Genomic DNA, 24,826 nt, shown 5'->3' with positions numbered 1-24,826 from the left:
TTTCAAAGTATACCTTTCTAGTCCCGACCTTTTAAAAATAGGTTTAGAAATTCATTGCATTAATGTGTCGGAATTGAAAAGTGATTGACATTTGAAAACTCATTTGTTTAAATTCATTAGACAGTTTATGAATTTGCAAAATTGTTTGATAAATAATAATAATAATAACAATCAACATTTATGAATATAAATGAAACCCCCCAAAAGTGTAGGGAAATTTATATAATTTGACCCTAAAAAAATATTTAACCGAAAAGAATGGAGAAATTTTGCATAAGAAAAATTGAAAAGGACAGAAAGGTAAAAAAGAAAAAAAAAAAGAAAAAGAAAAAGAAAAATAGAGAGAGATTCCTTTGTCCCTGTGTTGTGCTTACAACTGTTGTTTCCACAGATTTTCAATCTTTTTCTCCTCCTTCTTCTCTTTTTCTTTTTTCCTTTCCCCAGTTTTCTTCTTCATCTCTCCTTCTCTTTCCTTCTCACTGGTAAGTTTCGATTTCTCTTTCCTCTTTGATTTCTTCTATGTTTTTCCTCTTTCCCTTAATCCACTTTCTATTTTGGTTCTCTACTTTCGTTTTCTGCTTTTTACTCCTTTGAATCATATCTCTTTCTTTTACTTCTTCCTTCTTCTACCGTTCTCGTGCTTATTCTCACTCCAATTTATGTGAAATCTGCTTCCATTTAGTGGCCATTTGCTGTTCAGTCAAAAGTTTAAATGGGTGCTATAAATCGGAGCAGTTTAATGCGTTTTCTAAAAAAAATTGAATGACAAATAAAAACCACTTTTTCATGATTTGTCACCTACTACTTTGCAACAATGCTTCTCCAAATTCTCCAACTCGCTCAAATTCTCCTCCTCACTTCGCTGTCACCGTCGCGCGCCGACGATGGCGGCCGGTGGCATCTTCTTCAGAACGACATCGGAGTTCTTCCAATGCACATGCAGTTACTTCACAGTGACAGAGTCGTCATCTTCGACAGAACCGACTTCGGCACTTCCAATTTGCCCTTGCCGGACGGGAAATGTCGAATGGATCCAGACGACGTCGCTCTTAAACTCGATTGCACTGCACATTCTCTTGAATACGATGTCGCATCCAACTCGTTTCGTCCACTCATGGTCCAGACTGACGTCTGGTGCTCCGCCGGTGCCGCCGTGACCGACGGAACACTCGTTCAGACTGGTGGATTCAACGATGGCGATCGGAGGGTAAGAATCTTCAAGCCGTATCCTAATGGCTCGGATTGGGAGGAGATTCCGTTAGCCCTAACTGTCCGCCGATGGTACCCGACGAACCAGATTCTACCTGACGGACGACAAATTGTAATCGGCGGACGACGACAGTTCAACTACGAGTTTTTCCCGAAAACCGGCGGAGCTTCCAAGGCGTATAGCTTTCCGTTCTTGGTGGAGACGAATGATCCATTGATCGAGAACAATTTGTATCCATTCGTATTTCTGAACGTCGACGGGAATTTGTTCGTCTTCGCGAACAATCGGTCGATTCTGTTCGATTACGCAAGAAACGAGGTGTTGAAGACTTTTCCGGCGATCCCCGGCGGTGATCCACGGTGTTATCCAAGCACCGGCTCGGCTGCGCTTCTCCCGTTGAGGAATTTACAGGCGGCAACGATTGAAGTGGAGGTTTTGGTTTGCGGCGGAGCCCCGAAAGGATCTTTTACCAAAGCCGTGAATCGGACCTTCGTCAGAGCTTTAAATACCTGCGCCAGAATTAAAATAACCGACCCGAAACCCGAATGGGTCATGGAAACCATGCCGGTGGGCAGAGTCATGGGAGACATGGTTTTGCTTCCAAATGGTGACATTTTGATTATAAACGGTGCCGGTGCGGGAACGGCCGGGTGGGATAACGCTCGGGACCCGGTTTTGAACCCGGTTCTGTACCGACCCAAAGACTCCCCCGGTTCGAGGTTCCGGTTGCTGAACCCCAGTACGATTCCCCGTCTTTATCACTCCACGGCGGTGCTCCTCCGTGACGGTCGCGTATTGGTCGGCGGGAGCAATCCGAATGCATATTACAACTTCACCAACGTACCATTTCCGACGGAGTTGAGACTGGAGGCGTTTTCGCCGCCGTATTTGGCTCCAGAATTTGAAAACCTGCGGCCGAAAATATTGTCGCCATCATCTCAAACCACCGTGAGACACGCGCAACAGTTGGCAGTTCGGTTTAACGTTACTGGCGACGGTGCAACTTTGGGTACGGTGGAGGTGACGATGGTGGCACCGCCGTTCAACACGCATTCGTTTTCCATGAGTCAGAGGCTACTGGTGATCGGCGGCGAGAATGTGACGGATTTGGGATATGACACGTGGGATGTCCACATCAGCATACCCGGGTCGGGCACAATTGCTCCATCCGGCTATTACCTTCTGTTTGTGGTTCATCGGGAGATTCCCAGTAATGGCATTTGGATCCGAATCGCGTGAGGGTAAAAAGGGAAGATCCGACATAAAGTTTTATGGTGCATGACTGCATGTGGCAGAGAATTTTAGAGAAAATTATTCTTATTTATATTTATATATTTTTTTTTTTATTTTCCTTTTTACTTTCACATGGAAACATACATTTTTCTCATACTTATTTTGCCAAATAACATATTATATATTTTTTTCCTTTTAATTCCTTTTTAACAATATTCGAGATTGGAAAATGGAATATTTGATTTTAAAATTGATAATATATTCTACTAATTGAGTTATGTCCATTTTGACAATATTATTGAAAGTTCAAAAACATATTGAACATTTTATGGGGCTCTTTGGGGCAAAGGATTGGTTATTATAGTTTGATTACAATAGGTTGTATCTGGGGCGTAGATTATTTTAGTTTGGATTATAATAGTATGTGCTTGAGGCATAAATTATTTTAGTTAGATAATGAATAGTAAAGAATAACAAAGAATAAAAAATGATGAATAGCAAAGAATACAAATTGATGAATGTAAAATAGTAAAAAATGTAGTAAATAATAAATATTGTAGCAAATTGGGATTTTGAAATAGTATTGATGGTAGCTATTTTGGGATTTTTAAATGGTATTTACTATAAGTGGTTATTATAGTCTTAGGATAATCCTTATCCCAAACGTCCCCTATTAGACTTCATGGATGATATTAAATTGACATAAAAGCTCGAAATCTTTAGACTAAGTTAACCGGGGGGAAAAACCTGTGCTTCAAAATTAGCTATGATTTTAATGGGTTGTTTGTTCATATAATAAAAACAGTAAAAATAAAAAATAAAAACAAAAGGCATTTTAGTAATTTAGTTCATTAATCTAGCCATTTGGGAATTTTATTATTATTATTTTCAAGCCTCCTACTACTTTCACGTGAAAAACAGGATAATCTGTAGTTGTCATCTTTTACAAATAAAAATAAAAAATTAAAAGTAGCAAATAAAAAGGGGAAATGAAAGGGAAAAAAAAAAAAGGAAAAATAGAAGGAAATTATGCGGCCTCTAATATGTCTAGCGGTGAGTTCTTCTGACCGAGTTGGATCGAACTCGGAGTTCTCACTCACTAAAGTCAAATTACTTTAATTTTCTTATTTGTTTGAAAGTTTAAATTTTGTTTTCATTCCATTATTTTAAACATTTGATTTTATCATTTTTAGAAACTACGTTAACATTTATTTTCTTTTAAATTTTAAATTACTCTTTAAAAAAAAACATGAGTTCAATTTAGTTCTTGAGCTTGTAACCTTTTGGTTTATATTATAAGTATGGGTGTGTTTTGGTTTAATTTTTTAATTAAAAAATAAGTTTAAAATTAATTTTAGAGGTAATAAATAATATTTTAAACTATTTTTCTAATCATAAAAAATTTAAAAGTTTACCGCATGAATTTTTTAAACTTATTTGATAATATTTGAAGCCTAAAAATGTATATTTTAACTACCGAATGTCCATATTCTTAAAAATTTGGGGCTAGAAAATTATTTTTAAAATATTTATATATCAGAAGTGGTCTTTAAAATTAAAGTCAAGATAGTATAGTTCAACTTACATAATGTTGGTACTAATTTATTCATCGACGTAGTGTCAAAATAATAATAATAAATAAATATATAAATATTTGAGGATTGAAAATGATGTTTTCTTAATTTTTATCAATAATTAATGAAGTAATTAAGTGTCTAACGTGCAAAAGAGATGAATGAAAACAACAAGAAAACAAACAATATGACAACAGATTCTCATACATAAAGCAACTCTGGATTAATCTACTTTTTCAACTAATGGTTATTCATATGAAAGATGATAAACTTTTATTTGCATTTTTAAATAGGATAATACATTAATTAACTCCAAATAATTTATAAAAAGAGTAAAAAGTAAGTAGATGAAAAGCAACTCATTTGTTATTTATAAGGTTTTAAAAAAAAACACAAATAAAATAGTAAACTACTTTTCCAATATTTTTGTAGTGATTCTATTTTAATTTAAGATGTATAAATGTAGTCTTTGTATGTTTAATACATGTTATATCTTTACTATTGTTATTTAAAATTAAAATTTATATTTTGTATTTTCAACGTATAACTACTTTGTACATTTTCTTGCATGCAAATTAAGTTGAGTTGAGTTGGGTTGAGTTGAAGGGATCTTTTTTACCAATCCGAAAATTCAGAAAGACTTAACAAAATCTCCAATCAACCCTAAGGGTTGTTGGGCTATGACTTTTTTTCTTATTGATTTAAAATATGTAAAATTATCTACTAAGTCTAATAACTAAAATCCCATATAATTCAAATGTTAAAAATCAAATATCTATGATATTTATAAGATGCACATTTTTTTCCTTTAGCTCGACACAGTCACATGTTTGAAAAATCAAATAATTGATTGTTTGAAATAGTAATCAGTGTAATTGTGCTTTCATAAGTAGACGATATTGTTTATTTCACTGACTTATAAACTCGTTTTAAAACTATAGCACTCGTCTATACAAACACAACCTAAGCATCCTATGTTCAGAGTTAAACACTCTAATTTGACCTTGATCTTAGAATAAGTCACGCAACATGCAAACATACAATAGAAGTCAAATTCATTATTATCTTATAAAATATGCAATGACCACCTTATGCAAGGAAGAAGTATGATCGTAAAAATAGGGTTAGATCAAAAGTCTATGCATCTGTCATTTTGTGTTTAACATATTTTTAAACTTAAAAAAATGTTAAATAAGTTACTAAGACTCCGTTTTACAATAATTTGAGCCTCGTTTATATATTTGGTTTACAGGCTATAAGGGGAAAAAAAACAAAAATTAAAGAGCTATCAAACAAGACAATCGCTTATAATTATTAGAATTTATGGTTCATTATTCACTATTTGTTCAATATGGCTTTGAAATATAATAGTTGTTGTGGGTTGATGTTTTAAAAAATAAATAGTAATTGAGTTACAACTTTTTTAATTAAAAAAATAAAAAGAAGAAATTACTTTTTTAGTGATTGAGCTTTGAAGAATATATGTGTTTGGTCAATGAATTTTCAAAAATATCGAGTTTTCAAAATATACATTTTTAGTCTATATATATATATATATATATATATATATATATATATATATATAATAGGTTCATTGGTCCTCAAGCTTCCAAAAAAAATACATTTTTAGTCCATGGATTTTAAAAAATAAATTTTAAAAAGTCAATGCATTTTTTTTTTGTTGTTATTTGAAATTAGATTCTTTTAAATGACCTCTTCTGTCTAAAATTATTTCTAAACATATTTTTGTGATTCAAAATTTCATATAATTATACGAAACGAAAATTTTAAAAAACAATATAAAGACCTTTTAAACATGTTATTAAAAATTTGAAAACTAAAAATATACATTAGAAATTTTAGTGATCAAATATACTTGTTCTAAAAATTCGAAAATTAAAAAAAATGTATTTTAAAACTCATAAATCAAATATATTTCATGTTCAAAATTCAGCGATTGATAGAGTAGTTAAAAAAAAAAAAAAAAAAAAAAAAAAAAAAAAAAAAAAAAAGGAGGAATGGCTTTAAAGTGACATTTTCTCCCTTTGAATCGATCACATTCGAAGGCTTTGATTGTTGAATTGGAGTCATATACAAAAGATCTAAAAAAATAATTTATTACACAAAAAAACAATAGAGTATCACGTGCACATTGTTGCCCATATGCACGTGCCACGTACGACACTTTATCCAACCAAAGGTCCATAGCCTATGACATTCACGGATCACCCTTCAACGTGATTTACTTTTGATTTATATTCAAACTTACAAAGTTTAAATTATTGTTAGTTAAATTCAATTTTTTAGGTTTAAATTTTAAGATCTATATCTATTTAAACCATAAAATTTAAGAATGGTAAATGTTGTGTTTTCTAAGAGATATGATGAATGTTGTCTTATGTTGTACTCTAATTCTTAAATCAGATGAATCTATTGCTCTAAACGCAATATTTTCTCTAATCAGACATAAGTGCAAACCTAATTAGAGTATTCTCAGCAAGATTCAAGATCGATCACAGGAACTTACGACTAAAAGATGATAAAATAATTGTTTGATTTTGCCCTAGTAGGTTGTTTTTCAAGTATGTGATGAAAGTAATATTTACTAACTAATGGAATACTTACACTAATGGTGGAATTGATGGTGATATAGATGTGATAGCAATTGCGTGTACTAAATGAAGCAATATGCATTGAGAATGGACAAATATCAATGAGTAGACAGGGTTAGAGAAAGGTTCACTGACATTTTCCTATGAAGTGCATAAGTCATGTGTTTATGCGATAAACTCATCAAATAATCAACTTCACCTCTCGTTGTTTTGAGCCACAGTGTCTTATCTATAGGATGCATGCGATGAGTTTTGATTGCGATAGGAATTTTATCTCTGAAGTTACTTTTGTTACTATTTAACGAGTTCCATAATCTCATACTTTCTCAAGTAGATGATTATTACATATTTAGACCAATATTTCAATTTGATCTTTATTTCCTACCTAGATCAATCTCTCGATTTGATCTCAGTACTCATCTTGCATGCATTAAATAAGATGAAGACCTACTTATGCATAACTTAGTAAAAAATGTTAGTTTATCTTTCTCAGTTCATTAAGATTTTAATTGCTCGTGTTTATGAAAAAAGACAAGGATGTAAAGAACATGGAAGAAAGAGCATTCATATCAAGATGAAAGAGTCTTTCAATCCCTAAAAGCTTAATACAAATAAAGATGACAAGAAGAAGGTAAGGAAAACTAGAAGTGATATGTCAAGCTGCCGATCACAATTTGGGGGCTAGAAAGATATGTTTTGAAAATTTATGGACCAAATGAGCCTATTCTAAAAAATTCAGATACTAAAAAAGTATGTTTTAAAAATTTAGGAATCAAACACATATATTCTTCAAAATTGGAGATAAAAGATAATTTTTCCAAAAAAAACATTTCAAATAATTTTGTCATTTAAAACAATTAATAAAGCATGTTCCTTGAAATGAAAAATCTGAATACACAATAAATCCAAACCGGTTGGCCCAAGCATGACCGACCGCGACCGGTCAAAACCGGTTCGCCACTGAAGGAGGCTTTCGTCTTCTCGCCCACAAGGCCACAACACAATAACAACACAAAGAGGATGATTTTTAATTCCGTAAAATGGAAGGGAAGAAAGGGAATAAGGGTTACGCGTGGGCGATTGCAGCTGGTCTCAACGCTGCTTTTTCCGCCATTGCAGCCAAGCTTTTCTCCTATACGGTAATCTTTATCCATTTCTTTGGTTTCACTCACAAACCAGATACAATAGCTCACAGATGCGACGATTTGCCCTATTTTTTATGAATCAACACAATTCCGACCTACTTTTCTCGAATGCATCGGTTCTTCATCATTCTTGTTCCAATCATATGGCAATCGCCTCTGCCTTCTGGAAAATGTCACTGAATTTTGGCTAGTATCATAGCTGTTGGAAGTGCAAGTTAGTCTTAAATCACTCATGATACCATTTTAAATTACAAATTGACCCAAAAATTTAGTTGATGAATAAAGTTAGATTTAATTATATATCATCTAACAGTTAGTAACCTTAGTACATTTCCCCACCACCTAGTCAATTCAAGTTAGCTCTAGAGTATGATTATAACGTCCATCAATACTTGCTAATCCGAGCATAGACAGGCGGATAAGGCACATTATTATTATCTCAAAAGTAGATTGTTTGATCCCACCTGGCGATTATTGAGCTCAAAAGAGCATCCATCAATATCTGGGGAATTTTTGGGTTGGCCTATTGTGTCTAATTTTCTATAACGTGTAGAGTTGACCATAGGTAGTTTGTTGTGGGATATTTGAGGTGAGAGAAATAAGAGAGTGTTCAGAGGTCTGGAGAGGGACCCTAGTGAAGTTTGATCTTTAGTGAGGTTTCATGTTTCACTCTGAGTTTTAGTTTTGAAGCTTTTTTGTAATTATTCCTAAGGTAACATACTACTTAGTTGAAAATTCTTTTTGTAGAGGGTTTATTTTTGGGGGGCTTATTTTTTTTTGTATGCCCTTGCATTCTTTCATTATTTCTTCACGAAAGTTGTTGTTTCTATATTAAAAAAAAAAAAAAAAAAAAAAAATAGTTTAAGGAAGAAAAATAAGTGGCTGTGGAAGTTCTCAAAAGGGTCAACTGAGTTGTGGCACACTAATGGCAAAGATGAGTTGGGGTGGTTTACCCACTGAAAGAAAGGGTGGAAGTGAAGTCCTTGGTGTATGTCCAAATTCAGCAGTCATATGGAGATCTTTGTTCAACTATGTTTGTAATGGGAGGAAGGCTTCGTTTTGGAAGGAGAAATGTTTAGGTAAGTTACTTTTTGCAACTAGGTTCCCACTGTTCTTGGTCTGAAGTCATCCATTGGTCTTAGATGTTTGGCAAGAGGCATCTCAATTTTGGAATATTGTTGTTGCTACAGGAAGAGGGAATGGGAGAGCTACAAGGTTTGTTGTTGGATCTCCTTGTGAGTTGTGGTCGATGATCATAGACCCCTGATTATTGTTATTAGGAAGAGAATTGGAAAAAAGGAAAATGAATGTATTACAAACATGTTCTGTTTAGTTGCATAAGCTCACAGAACTATTTTCTTTCTAAATTAAATAAATAAATAAATAAATAAATATATATAAATAAATAAATATATATATATATATATATATATATATATATATATATATATATATATAATATTTATGTACGTCAATTTTTATTTAAATATTAATAGCTTGATCGATATTTTTAGTAATTTGAAAATTAAATACTCTTTTGTTTTACCTATTATAGTTTTAGATAGTATTTATTTATTATTTTATTAAGGTGTATCTAGCTTCGCCTTAAGGATTGGGAGACTTGTCGCCTTAGGGTGTGCCTTTGCATATTGGAAACATTGGAATGCAATGAGGATGTTGTGAGTGAGCCATGAGTTAGTTATAACATGGGCACGGTGCGTTTATTTGGGGGCATTTATGTGTTATCAGGAATAGGGAGGTATCTTTTTGGTTAGTATAACCTTGAGCTCGTCTGGAGAGAGGGAAGCTCTTGTGTTCTCCCTAGCACTTGTACCTCTCTGATTATCGATAAGAATTGGTTTCTGTTAGTGTTACTTTTCGGTGGGAAAACAAGAGACATTGACAGTCCGATCCCTCAGGCAGGTAATTTTTTTTGATAAAATCCTCGATTGAAGGATAAACTCATCTTTGCGACCAGGGGCCTTCCTAGGCTCTGTGAAGTATGAAAAATCCGATGTTTTGATGTACATTTGTCTTCTAGGACACTTAAATAAGACTGGTGAAGTATAAAGAAAGTGTCGTTGCAACTCTTTGAAGTCCTAGTTATTCCGTGTGCTTGGTATGCAAATAGGGAAGGATCAAGCTCATCTATTCTTCCACTTTTCTCATGGTTGGTTCAACTTCCAATGTTGGGAGGGAATATTTCACCTCTTTCAATGATAATGGGTATTCATTCTTCCCTCATTGAAAATATCTGTCAGTTCGCTTGACCGGCATATATTAAAGAACTGGGTCAAAATTTTGTGGATGAAAGCTATAATCTACAATTGTGGTACAAAGGAAATCAAAAGAAATTGTGGTACAGAGGAAATCAAAAGGTTCTCTAAGGCAAATGCATTGCTTGGAAGGAGAGAGTAGATCTGGCGAAACTTCATGCATCTTCTTGGAGTGCTTTACCTAGCCTTTTCTATAATTACACTTCACTTGTAAATTATAATTAGTTCTAATTGAAATTGAGGTACTTCTACATAAACCTGATTGGTGTTGATATAAATTTTTGTTCTAAATTTTCAATACATCAACTAGAAGATCTCTTGTTGCAACTATATAGAGGAAGCTGCTATAAGCTGGAAACCGACATACTGAGTTTCCCTCTTACCTTTGTTCTGATTTTAGCATTTCTTTTATGAACAGTTAATTAGGTACGGACTGGTAGTTGCATTCAACTTGGCAATGTGGGGATGTTATGTCAATAGCTTAAAAACTCTCTCATCATTACAAGCCACAGGAACAAACTTTTCGGCTAACTTTCTTTGTTCTGGTCTAGCCGGTTTCTTTTTGTTCGAAGAAATGTTATCATTTCAGGTAAATCCTTGATCATATCCATTGCTTGTTCCCTAATTCAAAAATTGTAATTTATTCTTTATTTCTTTATCAATTTGCCTAACAACAAGATAGTTTATGGCCAAGTTTTTATTCACAATACACTTTTGGCTTGTTTTAGTAAAAATATTGGTTGGATTTTACATGCTTGACAATGATACATAGTATATTCTGCGGCAGTTCAGGAGATCGGTCCAAGTTTCACAACCTTTAATCTCCCTTTTCCTGGAGTCTTTCCGTATACTCTGTAACTACTCATGTCTCTTACTCTCCAACAAACTAGAAACTTCTTTCATCTTATTTTAGTTCACTTGAGATGTTGGCTGCAAGATCTTTTCTGATTACTGCATTTGCAGAGTCGAATAAAAAAACAGCTATTGGTGCAGATGACAGACCTCTTTGCATGGTCGTTTTTTTTGTAATCTAACGCACTGTCGATCGTTACCATTTTGTTAAATGTTATCGGTGGTAGTATCAGTTATTTGCCTATATTTTAGTTTTATATTTTCCCACTCGCCAAAAGTTGCTATAGCCATTATAGTTTCAACCATTTAACAAATTCAAACTTGCATCTCTTAACACCAATGTACTCTTTTCCAGTGGTTTGTAGGCGCCTTATTGATTGTAATCGGCGTCCTGATTTTGAATAAGTCGAGCATTAAGAAGGAAAGCAAGGACTGAACTTAGGTCTTAGTTTGTCATCAGTCAATTTCGTTAAGCCTTGCCTTTGAACATGAAAATTATTCTCTGGTTCTCGAAAGAGATGGGAGATCGGTTTGCAACGTGTACGGAATCAAGCCATTCAAAATTATACCAGGGCGGGCAGCTCTATCAACGACGGACATTGTTCTCGACGTGCAGGTAGATTAATAAATAATCAGTTAGTTTCTTATGGTTCTAGCAAATGAGATGAGTTAAAGAAGCATCTATCTGCTCAAGTTTTCTCAGTTTATAATTTAGAATTGCTGACGTTTTGTTTGCTAAAGAATGCTCTTCATTCTGATGCACAAATAATTATCTACTTGTAGGAATGCATTTGATGAAGATTTGGTTTCATTTTTTATATCTTCAAAATTTATGCTTGTTTACAACTATTACTTTATTTTTATTTTTTACCATTTAGGTCTTCAAAATTGCTACAATAGGGTTTAATACATCAAAATGTCTCGGATCTTTCATGAAGTTGGAGATCCAATCTCCATATTTGTTGTACTAAAAAAAATTGCCTTGAAAAAATAGAATTAGCCCAATGTTAGAACTAATATTACCAAAATTTGGAATAGGTTAAATTGCGAATTTGGAACCTATAGTTTGAAGAAAATTGGAATTTTATCCTTATAATTTATAAAACTTTTATAATAGTCCCTATGCTAGGGACTATGAACAATAATTTTATCAAAACATAAAGATCATTTATGAGGTTTTATCAAAAGGACTGAGTTTTAACTTTTAAATCATGAGACTAACTTCTAACTTTTTTCCAAACTATAGGAACCAAATTTGTAATTAAACTTTTGGAATTTTATGTTTTATCTTTAAAATTGAAGCTTAGGTCTAAATAGTTGTTTCAGAGTAAAGTAGGTGGGGCGATAATGTGTATCAATTTTAACTCTAAATTTTTAACTTTATCAAATTGAGCTGTAAGGTTATTCAAGAGTTACAATTTTTACCTTTTGTACAATGTATGCAAAATCTACCCTCTTAGTTTCAACATAAAAGGACAATTAGTTTTTTTTTTAAAAAAATTACAAATTTTTACGTGAGTTAAGATTTATAGAAAATTAAGTTAGATCAATACAGAAAATGATTGTTGAGTTAAAGTTAACACATCCAAGCCCAACCGCCAGTTTAAAATCGCATCATTTATCTAAGTGTGAGAGGTCTAACCTGATGAAATTTATTTATTTTTTCTTCGAAAAGTTTATTAAATAATACAGTCGAAAAAAATACATATTTCGCTCTAGATTTTTATTTAGTTTCTAAATTTTAAAATGTTATATTTTTACCTCTAAGATTCGAGTTTAATTTTCATTTAGTTTCTAAGTTTCAAAATGTTATTTTTTTTTTTATTTATGAAAATTTGAATTTAGTTTTAATTTGATCCTTAAGTTATAGCATTTTACACTTTTACCTTGAGATTCCCTAATGCTTATTTTGATATTTTGCAATAACTTCCACCTCCAAATTTCATCATTTGTTATTTACTTTTTATCAATGGTTTAAAAAATCAAGTCGCATTTTGAATTTTTTTTTTTTAAAAAAAAACTTTCAAAAACTTATTTTTGTTTCTTAAATTTGATTAAAAATTCGATCATTATATTTAAAAAAAAAACAAATTATTGCAAAAAATGAGAAGGAGATATACTTAATTTTAAAAAACAAAACACGAAAAACACAATAATTATCAAAGAGAAGCCTAACATTTTGAAATTAAACTAAAAAAAACCCGAATAAAAAAGTAACAACCAAATTTTCAATAGTTAAAGCACCGAAAATATATTTTTCCCTTTTTAGAAATATCCCTACTTTCATAATTGATCGAAGACTTTGCACCAATATGTGCATGTTCTTTTTCTTATTCGAGGACAATTACAATATTCAAGGTGGAAATTCGGAAATTGTCACAGCTTTTTTCCATTAATAATAATATTAAATAAATAAATAAAACTGACCGATTATTTTTTCCCCCTTTTCCCATTCTATTTTTTATCCCCTCCGATCCAAACATTTGACGGTGTAAAACTCAGAATTTTCAACACCAAAATTGATTATTAGGAATGTTTTGAAATAAAATCGAATTTGTGTTAAATCCTCAAACTAATAATTTTTTTTATTTAAATTCTAAACTTTCATAATTAAATTAACATAAACGACCCTCCATTTGTGATTTATAATAAATTTTGTTTGATTCTATTTAGGTCACGTTTATCAAACTATAATGAAAATTGGTGTAAAGAGAATGAGATTTTATTTATAGAATCGTAATAAGCCTGAATCGCAAACCTAATTGGATTGTTTTTTCAATCATTTTTGCTTTAAGTTAGGAATATGTCACAATTTATAATTAGTATTATCGTTACAGTTACTGCTTAATCTTAACGGTAACGATGAAGATAAATAAATGTGACATAATCATAATTTTCATACTATTACGATAACAATATCTATAACAGTAATAGTAAAGATAATGGGTCCCACATAATTTTTAACCTCAATGAGATTAAACACCATCCATTCCTCAATTATATTGCATGATTTGATCACAGATTTCGATGTAGACTCCACAATTCATTACTATTACGGAACGCAAGTAAACAATACAAAAATAATCAATCGAAGCCAATTAATGAATTACCTTTTACATAGGGTAAACATGGCCTTGGTTTAACTAGCTATAACACATTCAATGTACGTCAAATTAATATTTTGTTCTACTATAAAGAGAAAAAAGTGGACAATGAGAACTAGAAAATAAACTTTTTTTAATCCTTTCAAAATTAAAACGTAATTAGTGGCAAAAGAATAGCATTTTAAAATATATGAATTAAATGAAAATTATACATAGTATTATTTAAAAAAAAAATGCTTTTATATTTCTATAAAATAATAAAATGGAGAAACGACATATCGTCGTCACATGTGTTGGATTTGATGTGTCGATATGTAGACGGGGGAAAAGTTGAAAATTCCATTTAAACAACGTCTCTCTCCGATGGCGGCAAGATCCTGACCCCCCTTTTCCATTTTCGACGGCTCAGATTAACTCCGATCCGTCCCCCATCAATTTTTTTTTTTTTTTTTTTTTTATAAAGTTTTAAATTTTGTTCAATCAATTTTAAGAAATTTCAAAGATTTATTATATATAAAAACTAGGTTTAAAATATCATCTTGATTCCAATATTTTGGAGTTTGTTCGATTTTAGTTTCCATACTTTCAAATGTTCCATCTTAGTAAGTGAACTTTAAATTTAGTCCTCACTACTAGTTTATTATAGATTTTAACATTAGTATTTTCATTATAAATTTTGAAAACATATTCAAATATTGTGTTTCTTTTAATGAAAAATATTAAGATTATTTAAGCAATATCAATAAAGAGAGATTAAATTTAAGATTTACTAAAAGTAAAATGACTAAAATTAAACATTATGTTGAAAAATATTTTGAAACGCACTTTTAATCACTTAGATATAATCAATTAAATATGTAATTTATACTCTCCATAGCATATTAAAATTGAGTTTGAATTATTAAAAATAGTATAAAATATAAATAGTTGTCTTTTACTAGGTAAGTTTGTATAAAGTTTTCAATATATATAACATTTCTTTTGTAAAGGAAGAAGGTATTGAGGATACTGCTCCAAAAACCTTCTTCTTAGAAATGGCTGATTTTCCTTTAGTTTGCATCGGATAATGGTTGAGAACAATCCAATTTTCAAGAGGAGCAGTATGGGTTTCAGTAGGTAGCAAGGCAGCTGAAACATTAGGACTAACACCAACGATATTATTTCCAACGGCAATGTGTTGTTCATTAGATGGAATCAGCACAGTAGCACCATTTTCATCATTATTCAAGTGCTCATTCAAAACAACGTTAGGAGGAAATATTTGGAACACAAAAGAATTTTTGTTAAGGAAAGTTTAGAAAGAGGTGTGAAAATAGAAGTACAACGTGTATATGTAATTGGCAAAGATTAACCACTACCAATACCTATCTGATCTTCACCCTTGTATTCGGTTGTCAAACTCAAATTGTTCATATCAACAGTCATGTGTGCATTGCAGCCCCAATCTGTAAGCCAAGAGAAATTGTGCGTGTTGGAATATAGAAACATGCGGTAGAAGAGAACAAATTCATTAAACATTCTAATTCCTCAGTTTGACATCAAATTAAGCATGTTCATGGGATATCAAGACGGTTTTATTACATACCTTTGAAGATTCTTTTCTTCAATGAAATACAGCATCAATCTTCTCCAATTCAGGCCGTGGACCACCACTAGAGCTTCTCTACTATTTTCTAGGAGCCTTAGATTGAGTTGTGGGACTCAAAGCAAGCCTGAACTTAATGAAATTGGAGGAGAAGTTTTCTAGTTTTTCAGCTTATTGAAAAACAACTTCTTCAACTTTTAAAACTCAACAATTCAGCAATTGCATGTCCTTTTCCACTCAATCAATAGTAGTTTTATTACATGACTCTCATGCAAACTGATCATTTGAAGTGATTCCAGTTACTCCTTAAATTTGGTGATGTAATTATGTGTAAAAAACGTGACTAACCTTCTTACTTGAAAGTAGGAAAAGATTTTTCTCATTTTTCAATTTTTCTTTTTTTATTTTGAAATTGATTTTCAAAATCAAAACTTTTTCCAATTTTAATTCTTTAATTAAAATTGAAATTTTATTAGCTTTATAAAAATTAATTCAATAATCATTCTTTCTAATAAAATTAATAATTAAATTAATTAATTCTATTGATTTAATATCAACTATTAAATTAATTTTTACCAATTCTATTACCATGAATCCCTATTCATGAAATTAATATTTAAATCATTTTATATATTAATCGATTCTCCATTACGTTTTGTTCCAAAATTAAACGTGTAATTATATCACATATAATTACTAATTCACTTAATTCGCTTTTGAACGTTTAAGATCAATTTATCACGCTATTCAAAGGCTAATTTCGTTTGTGAGCTAGTAGAGGACCTAATGGACTTACAAATCATGGGCTCTAACGATCCGAAATTAATTGGCTAAACTCTTTACACCAAATTAACCCCCATTCGTAAACTACCAGGTCACTCCATTAAAGCCCATTAGTTGCACTCTCCTCACTCTAGATATATTGTATCCACTCAATATAACTATAATTAGTAAGTTAACCTTTCACAAGTTGTTTATGGTTGGGTCAAAAGGTTACCTCAGAAATCACCTTTTGTTCTTTAAGTCTCACTGATCCTCTAATGAACAATAGGTTTGTGATATGATCATCAAATCGAGTAACTCTCGGACCAATGAGAAGCTGGGGCCCCTTGTTCAAGACCCAGAGTCAGCATTTAAGGGAACAAGCTCTCTACTATTCCTAAAAGCGGGTAGGAATGAATTTCGTCTTGCAACTATCTACTCGGTCTTACCCTTAAAATGAGAGGCTTATTGAGTCAGCACTGTTGAGTCAACCCTCACCCATGAAAATCTAAGGATAACCCCAAATAAATAGGAGTTTATAGTTGACTTAGGATTAAGGTCAAGTTACCTAGGTCATCATTTTGAAATAGTCAGTCTTAAACTGTTTAAATGACTTATTTATTGGTCTGATCTTATGCAAACACATTGCACAGGACACCCCCACTCCTCATGTCACCACATGAATGCCCACTCTTCATGTCACCATATGAACGAATCAGAATCACTTCGTTTGTAACACTTTACAACTCCTTGTAACAACTACAGAGTGGGACACATCCGATAGTGTTACCAGAATAAGGCACCCAACCTTATTCGTATACTATAGATCATTTTGACTATTTACTCGAACCTGATCTACTTTTATGAATATTTTAGTTTATTGGATTTATTTTCAAAATGAAATAAGCAATTCATATATTTAATAACAACTTAATTGATTTACAGAATGAGTTTATTGTTTAAAAACCATGAGTTTTAGGACATAAAACCCAACAGTGCATTGGTCAGAATTTAGTGAAGAATTATCGTGTCCTTGACCACAACCTTGATTTTGAAAACTAGAAGGAAATTTGCCACGTCCAGTGTTGTGACCTATAATTCATCTTCCATATTTGAAGAGTTAGAACATCTTCTTCAACCTTGAGAAGAACGTGAAGCTCTGAGAAAGTAATGGTTTAAGAGCAAGTTCGTAAAGAAGTTTGAAAGATGTTGAACTCGGATGGTAAACCATTTAGAATATATATGAGAAGATCGTCATCGTTTAGAATAATAGAGACATTAGAGAGACGGTCTTTAATTTCTTTTACTTTTTTGATATAAGAATCAATAGTCTCACCTAGTTTCTTGTAGATAGTATGTAATTCAAACTTCAAATTGACTATATTTGCACAAGAAGCAAAGGAATAATGATTTTTAAGAATCTCCCATTCTTCTTTTGAAGAAGTTGCACTGACAATATAAGCAAGTGCTCCTGCAGATAGAGTAGCATTTAGCAAGGTCATAAGAATATGATCCTTTGCCACCCAGTCTTCATAGAGAGGATTAGGGCAAACAGTAACCGTGAAGGTAGAAGACGATTAAGAAGACATAATAGTTCGAATTGTGGTAGTCAGACGTGGAATGGATCCATCAACAAAGCCAAACAAACGATCAAGCTTCAAAATAGGGAAAATTAAAATTTTAAAAGAACAAAATTTATAGAATCCAAACGGATGGCTATCAAATTACATATATTTGATAGAAGAGAAATTGGATGAGTTTCAATTGAAGTAGTAGAAGAGGAACTGATTTTAGAGGAACTCATCTTCGAGAGAGAAGAGACAAGAAAAAGAATAAGCACAAGGAGAACCTTATTCCTACCACAATAAATTCCATCAAAACAACAAGATCAATTCAACAAAATATGTAAGAACTTCCATTAGATTATAACAAATACTTCTCATAATATCATCAAGGACTAAACTTTACAAAATTAAGTACAAATACTAGCTTGTTACAAATATATTATAAAATAATGCTAAATTGATACATACATAATTGTTCAAGAATCACAAATATCTTTTAACCTTAAAATTTTATTTTAAATACAAATTTAATCTCTAGACTTTTATTTGTTTAAGAGTCACAAATTTATGAGACACAAAATAAATTTAAGGTTTCTTACTTATATATGAAATTCAAATTTATATATAATAAACCAATTTATTTGTATAAAAGATTATAACTTTTTGAGGCACGTTAGTCATAAAAATTAAAAAGGAAAATTACTTTTTAGTCTATGAGTTTTGAAGAATATGTACATTTGGTTCATGAGTTTTCAAAACGTACCATTTTAGTCTCTAAATTTTTTAGAATGAGTTCATTTGGTCCTTAAGTTTTCAAAGTATACCTTTCTAGTCCCGACCTTTTAAAAATAGGTTTAGAAATTCATTGCATTAATGTGTCGGAATTGAAAAGTGATTGACATTTGAAAACTCATTTGTTTAAATTCATTAGACAGTTTATGAATTTGCAAAATTGTTTGATAAATAATAATAATAATAACAATCAACATTTATGAATATAAATGAAACCCCCCAAAAGTGTAGGGAAATTTATATAATTTGACCCTAAAAAAATATTTAACCGAAAAGAATGGAGAAATTTTGCATAAGAAAAATTGAAAAGGACAGAAAGGTAAAAAAGAAAAAAAAAAAGAAAAAGAAAAAGAAAAATAGAGAGAGATTCCTTTGTCCCTGTGTTGTGCTTACAACTGTTGTTTCCACAGATTTTCAATCTTTTTCTCCTCCTTCTTCTCTTTTTCTTTTTTCCTTTCCCCAGTTTTCTTCTTCATCTCTCCTTCTCTTTCCTTCTCACTGGTAAGTTTCGATTTCTCTTTCCTCTTTGATTTCTTCTATGTTTTTCCTCTTTCCCTTAATCCACTTTCTATTTTGGTTCTCTACTTTCGTTTTCTGCTTTTTACTCCTTTGAATCATATCTCTTTCTTTTACTTCTTCCTTCTTCTACCGTTCTCGTGCTTATTCTCACTCCAATTTATGTGAAATCTGCTTCCATTTAGTGGTCATTTGCTGTTGAGTTGAAGCTTTCTGTATGAATTTGGGGGGTTTTGTTTTTCTAGGGTTTCGTTTGTTTCTGGCTGTTATTCTTCTTTTTAGCTCAGGAATTTGATGTGGGCATGTCTTATTTTTTCGTTTTAAGTTGAAGGTTTTGCTTTAAGCTCAGGACTCGAAGCTGAAAAGTTCACTCCCGTTTACTTATAGTAAAGGAATCGGATCTTTATGGTTTTTGCTTTCTTCGTAATCTTTTAGCCCTTTTAACCCTATTTTTCAGCTGAAACCGATGAATACGCTTTTTTTTGTAGCTACTTTGACTTGATCGTTTTTGCTATATCTACACTACATTTTGTACTGGAAACTGAGGCAGGCAAGAGAAAAATTACAGAAACGTTGTTTGGGCTTAGTTACTTTTTAGTGTGTGTAATTTATGTTGAAATGCATTATTCAGATGATCTGATGGAGGACGAGATGAGGAAGATGGGTCAGCCATTTGAGCTGACTGGAAGTAAAAAATTCTAACGATGATTTCTTAAGTGAATCCTTGTTTGGTCTTCTGATGCCAGGTGAATTATCTATCTACTACTCTAGACTTTAGTTTTCTGTTTTGCATACTGTTTGCACATCTTATTTTTGCTTATGATTGCTTGCTTAGACTGTGGATTGAAATGTGCTCTCCTGTGCTGCCTAAGTCTATTACTTCGTATCTGAGCTTTAATTTTGTTTCTCTTTCCTGATTGTTTGTTATTGCCCACAAGTTCCAGAGTTTAGATCTTCCCTTTTGTGTTCTCCTTCAAATTCCTTTTCTGGGTGTCTGTATATATTATTTTGCAACCCTAGTAAGTTAGGTCGGTTAATGTCTTGTATTGCCGCTTTTTTGTAGTATTTATTTGTTTAGTCAAATTTTTTAATGTCTTCTCTAAGTAGAAATCACAACTTGTGTAAATATTATAAAGGGAGTGATGATAAGGCATCAGTTGTTGCAATGTTGCATTGATTACCAATCTTCTTGATCTCTTTAAGGGGTTAATTTGGCTTATAGTTTTGTCTGAATTGTGTTCATATTTATTTTTAGTGACATGGGAACAGATTTACCTGTGCATTGACTCACAGTTGAATGGATGCATTTCTATCGAGATTCACCAATATGTGAATATTTTATTTCAGACAGCATTTTATTAGGCTGGCAATTCTTTTCTCCTTCATTTTTTATCATAGTTAGGTAACATATTGGTAACATTTAGCATATGATTGCTATTTTGCTTGCAGTGGAGCCTTTTTATTACTGTGTTTGTGTTGGTTATTAGTTTTGGAGTCACAAATGGATGACAGTGGACACCGTGAGAATGGAAGGCACAAACCAGATCAGTATAAGCCAGCTCAGGGTCAGGTAATCAAAATGAATAAAAGCTTATATATATAATGCCTTATATCTCTTTCAAGTAATTCAAATTGTAACAATTTGGTAAACTTCGATTCAATTCATTTGAATTTGTCTTTGGCAGTGGATGATGCAGCATCAGCCATCCATGAAGCAGATAATGGCAATTATGGCTGAAAGAGATGCAGCCATCCAAGAGAGAAATCTGGCCCTTTCCGAGAAAAAGGCTGCACTAGCGGAGCGAGACATGGCTTATCTACAGCGAGATGCTGCAATTGCAGAGAGGAACAACGCTCTTTTGGAAAGGGACAATGCCATTGCTACTCTTCAGTATCGTGAAAACTCCCTAACAAATAACAACAATGTTTCATGTCCACCAGGATGCCAAATTGCTAGGGGAGTGAAGCATATACATCATCCACAGCAGCAACACACGCATCATGTGCCCCACATGAATGAGAGTAATTACAATTCCAGAGAAATGCTTGCTTCAAATGATCCTTGCCCGGTCTCTCCCGTTGCTTCTGAATCAACAAAGGCACGGCGAAACAAGCGTGCAAAGGAGGGAAAGACAGTTACAACACCAGACAAGAAGGTTCCAAGAGGTCCAAGGAAGGTCAAAAGAGAGACTGAAGACTTGAATAAGATAATGTTAGGAAAGTCACAAGAATGGAAGGATGGAATTGGTATCATGGGTGGAGGTGATGATCTTAATAAACAGTTGGTATCAAAATCAGATTGGAAGGGACAGGATTTAGGATTGAACCAGGTTGCCTTTGATGAATCAACGATGCCAGCTCCTATATGCTCCTGCACAGGAGTTATAAGACAATGCTACAAATGGGGAAATGGTGGATGGCAGTCTGCATGTTGTACTACCACCATCTCAATGTATCCATTACCCCCTGTTCCCAACAAACGACACGCACGGCTGGGTGGTCGGAAAATGAGTGGGAGCGCTTTCAACAAGCTGCTTAGCCGCCTCGCAGCTGAAGGCCACGATCTGTCCGCTCCAGTTGATCTTAAAAATCACTGGGCAAAGCATGGAACAAATCGTTACATCACCATCAAGTAGTCACTAGCTTATTAAGGAAGTAGCGCACAGAGAGTAGAAAAAATGGAGGGAATCCCCAAACTAGCTAAGGCATACTGCCTCGGAATTTCCTTCCACTTTCAGCAAAAGAATAAAGGATAGCATAACATCCATAAAGAGGAGTTAGAAGCTATCTCCAGCCTCTCACTTTCACTACGTTTGTTCGAAAGCAAGGGCAGAGTCAAGTTCTCCAACGCCAAGGCAATTCTTTACTTTCCTCTTTTTTTGAAGTGCCCTTCTCTGTAAAGCCTTGGGGATATCGTACTTGCTTCAAATAACTGTAAAGGTATGTGTTTATTTTTATGTTCAAGGTTGTACTTAAAATATCAGAATATGACCGTCATCATTTTGTATCATCTTTCAAGATGCATATCTTGTTTATGCATCTTCAATGAAACTCAATCCCATTAGGTACGGTATGCCTTGTTTATGCATCTTCAATGAAACTCAATCCCATTAATCAGCAGCCCACAAACTCTTTCCACCATCATTATTTCATTGAACAAAAACAGCCACTAAACAATTAATCAATCTTGTAATTAGATTATCCGAGCAGATTGATTGTTTTAAGGCATTTCATTATTGATCCTTAGGGTTGAGAGGTCGCGAATCAAGGGAAAAGATTAAAGCTAGAGGAAAGAAAATACTTTGGACAGTCGAGATTGAAAATTGCTGAATCAAGTATGTGTCAGATCATGAATCATCAGCATCAAAGCATCAGACAGGGATAACTGATTGTTCATGTTTTCATCATCCACATCACTTGAACTAGAATTAAAAACCAAAACTTTGTCAAAAAGAACTTGCACCATCACTTAAAATCATCCATTCGTTCCAATAGCCTTGGAAAATACAAAAATCCCGAGAAAACATTTGATGAAAAACTGATAAAATGGGTTTCAGTGTATATTATTAATACAAGGAAAAGCAAAAGGGTGTGAGCCTCAGACCGTCCTAGTTCAAAAAATTTCAACACCAATGCAAATATTAAATTTTTGCATCTCAGTCAACCAAAAAACTCTTCATCACTGGCCACACCTAAGAGCAAAGGGGACAAGAAAAAGTAAATCAAACCGAAAATGGTCGATGAAAAAAGAACTAAAAGAACAATATTCCATACTGTCAGAGATTGTGAAATATCAGCACTTAGAAATCAGCCAGGGATAACTGTACATTTCATGTTTTCTCATCATCCAGAAGAAGAAAAACGCGTTCAAAAGAAAACAGCGAATTCAGATCCATAAATCTGAGATTAAGAACTAGAAAGATCGAGAACGAAAGAAAACTAGACGAATTAGATTAGGAGAGGCATCAGATCTTCCTATACAAAGTGGTTGATCATAATGCTCCAAGTTCGTAAACTAGAGCATTCTACCATTCGTAAGTTCGTCATTTGCCCTCTTCTGAGTACGAACTCAAAATCAATTGCAGAAATCGCAAGAAAAAAACTACTCGCGGCGATGTAATCTAGGAGTTCCGCAACGTGAACGTGAAAAAGAGAAAAATGAATTGAAGATCAGCAGAGCTGAAACAAAATCGAAGCGGCTACGGAAGCTGTAAAGAAGCGGCGTTCGCGGCGTTCTACAATGGGCCTAGGGTTTTGGATAGAGAAGAAAAAGAAACAGATTGGAGGTTTTATAACCGTTCTACCCGGTAATTGTGGGAAGGAAATTTAATCGAAATTTGGACGGCCGTGATTTGTAGAGGAAAATCCTGCGGCTCGATCGATATTTGTGTAGATACGTTGGTTCGGTGAGGGAACTTGTGTCACCGACGAATTATGTTCGAACACGTAGTCGCTGTATGTCACGTGCATGACTCGAGGTCGAGGCTTTTCCCCCCTTCCTCTGGGCCTGATAGTTTGGGCTTTTGGGCCGAAAAGGATTAATTATGGGCCACTGACGACTCTGGGCCCAGCTACGTTCATTGATTTTAGCCTTTTAGATGGTTAGCCACAAAGTTGGGACTAAGAAAATTTTTAGTACTACGTAGTGACTTGTCATGAAAATAGTATTTAGCAATGACGTGGAATCTGTGAAATAAATGAATAATAAATTTATAAATCATTTAATGATGTATCAAACAATAAATGTGAGTAGTAGGTACTATTTTAGAACTATAAATTTTTTCAAGACTAAGATACTTTTGACGATCCTTTATCTTATTCATGAATGTGAATGTATGCATTGATGCCCACTCAGTACTCTCACTAACTAGTGATAGTGAATAATAATTGATAGAACTCGTTTTATCGAAATACCGTTATGATCGTACAACTCCATTTATTGTATGTATTGAAAAAATAGATGGAGACATTGTAACAAGAGTGAAACAATGATTATCGAAAATGCGACAACAACAACCAGGACATATGATAAATGATTAATGAAAGTAATCGATTGATGTTTGAATGAGTAGAAATTTTGTAATTCAATTGATGGGATGGAATAATTGAAATTCTCAAAGGAATGGGAGAGACATCCACCACCCCATCCTATTTCCATCTTCTTAAGGATCCAATATGATTCAAACTTCGTTTGGAGGTCTTTCAAATCTCTTACAACTAAGACCCACACTAGTGGGTGCTTCACATATATATAAGAAACACATCATTTGAGGCTGAGATAATCAAACTTTTGATCTTGTATAGTCGACAACGTATATATTAATTGAACTATATTTAAATTGATAAATATATATAGAGAGTGTTTGAGGCGCTGAATTAATTAATATAGTAAGTTATAATTGTCTGTAGATTATAATAGTAGTTTGTGTTTGGGGTGTCGACTATTTTAGTCTAAATAGAAAATAATAAATATTGTAACAAAAATGGAAAGAGGGGACGAGTAGGAAATAGTAAACAACGTAATAAATAGGAGTTTGAAATAATAAATGTAGTTAATTGTAGGTTATAATAATTAACAACTTCAACTATTATAATTGGGG

The 24,826-nt window shown here is 32.9% G+C and overlaps 2 protein-coding genes, 4 non-coding genes and 1 pseudogene across 21 annotated transcripts; 3 read left to right on the top strand and 4 right to left on the bottom strand.

The window, feature by feature from the left end:
* Positions 1-313: 313 nt before the first annotated feature.
* Positions 314-2,734, top strand: LOC120076010 (aldehyde oxidase GLOX1 pseudogene; annotated as a pseudogene). Its single transcript, XR_016529043.1, has one exon. The product of XR_016529043.1 is annotated as an aldehyde oxidase GLOX1 pseudogene (transcript).
* A 4,796-nt stretch (positions 2,735-7,530) lies between these two features.
* LOC120076013 (cell growth defect protein) lies at positions 7,531-11,731 on the top strand. Of its 2 annotated transcripts, XM_039029787.2 has the most exons (4): positions 7,607-7,768; positions 10,469-10,639; positions 10,838-10,904; positions 11,258-11,731. In XM_039029787.2, the coding sequence occupies exons 1-4, from the start codon at positions 7,670-7,672 to the stop codon at positions 11,305-11,307; spliced, it is 387 nt and encodes a 128-aa protein (XP_038885715.1). In that variant the 5' UTR covers positions 7,607-7,669; the 3' UTR covers positions 11,308-11,731. The 2 variants fall into 2 exon arrangements, with proteins under 2 accessions (XP_038885716.1, XP_038885715.1); XM_039029788.2 differs by lacking the exon at positions 10,838-10,904 and having other exon boundaries at positions 7,531-7,768.
* A 7,249-nt stretch (positions 11,732-18,980) lies between these two features.
* Positions 18,981-22,294, top strand: BPC6 (basic pentacysteine 6). Of its 14 annotated transcripts, none has more exons than XM_090312647.1 (6): positions 19,116-19,211; positions 19,552-19,612; positions 19,715-19,776; positions 19,858-19,972; positions 20,676-20,796; positions 20,912-22,294. In XM_090312647.1, the coding sequence occupies exons 5-6, from the start codon at positions 20,728-20,730 to the stop codon at positions 21,860-21,862; spliced, it is 1,020 nt and encodes a 339-aa protein (XP_090168773.1). In that variant the 5' UTR covers positions 19,116-19,211; positions 19,552-19,612; positions 19,715-19,776; positions 19,858-19,972; positions 20,676-20,727; the 3' UTR covers positions 21,863-22,294. The 14 variants fall into 14 exon arrangements, with proteins under 14 accessions (XP_090168764.1, XP_038885713.1, XP_038885714.1 ...); XM_090312641.1 differs by having other exon boundaries at positions 19,122-19,211; positions 20,714-20,796; XM_090312648.1 differs by having other exon boundaries at positions 19,167-19,211; positions 19,552-19,634.
* A 267-nt stretch (positions 22,295-22,561) lies between these two features.
* LOC120076923 (small nucleolar RNA R38) lies at positions 22,562-22,642 on the bottom strand. Its single transcript, XR_005481670.1, has one exon. It is a non-coding gene; the product is annotated as a small nucleolar RNA R38 (small nucleolar RNA).
* A 179-nt stretch (positions 22,643-22,821) lies between these two features.
* Positions 22,822-22,913, bottom strand: LOC120076929 (small nucleolar RNA snoR20a). The gene has a single exon (XR_005481676.1). It is a non-coding gene; the product is annotated as a small nucleolar RNA snoR20a (small nucleolar RNA).
* An 82-nt stretch (positions 22,914-22,995) lies between these two features.
* On the bottom strand, positions 22,996-23,081 carry LOC120076924 (small nucleolar RNA R38). Its single transcript, XR_005481671.1, has one exon. It is a non-coding gene; the product is annotated as a small nucleolar RNA R38 (small nucleolar RNA).
* Positions 23,082-23,188: 107 nt separating this feature from the next.
* Positions 23,189-23,267, bottom strand: LOC120076928 (small nucleolar RNA snoR64a). Its single transcript, XR_005481675.1, has one exon. It is a non-coding gene; the product is annotated as a small nucleolar RNA snoR64a (small nucleolar RNA).
* Between the last annotated feature and the right edge of the window lie 1,559 nt (positions 23,268-24,826).

Source organism: Benincasa hispida, chromosome 4, assembly GCF_027475165.1.
Source record: "Benincasa hispida cultivar pf3 chromosome 4, pf3_genome.v1.1, whole genome shotgun sequence".
Taxonomy (NCBI): Eukaryota; Viridiplantae; Streptophyta; class Magnoliopsida; order Cucurbitales; family Cucurbitaceae; genus Benincasa; species Benincasa hispida.
Note: the sequence above shows the minus strand (reverse complement) of the source record. Positions and strands in the feature narration are given on the sequence as shown.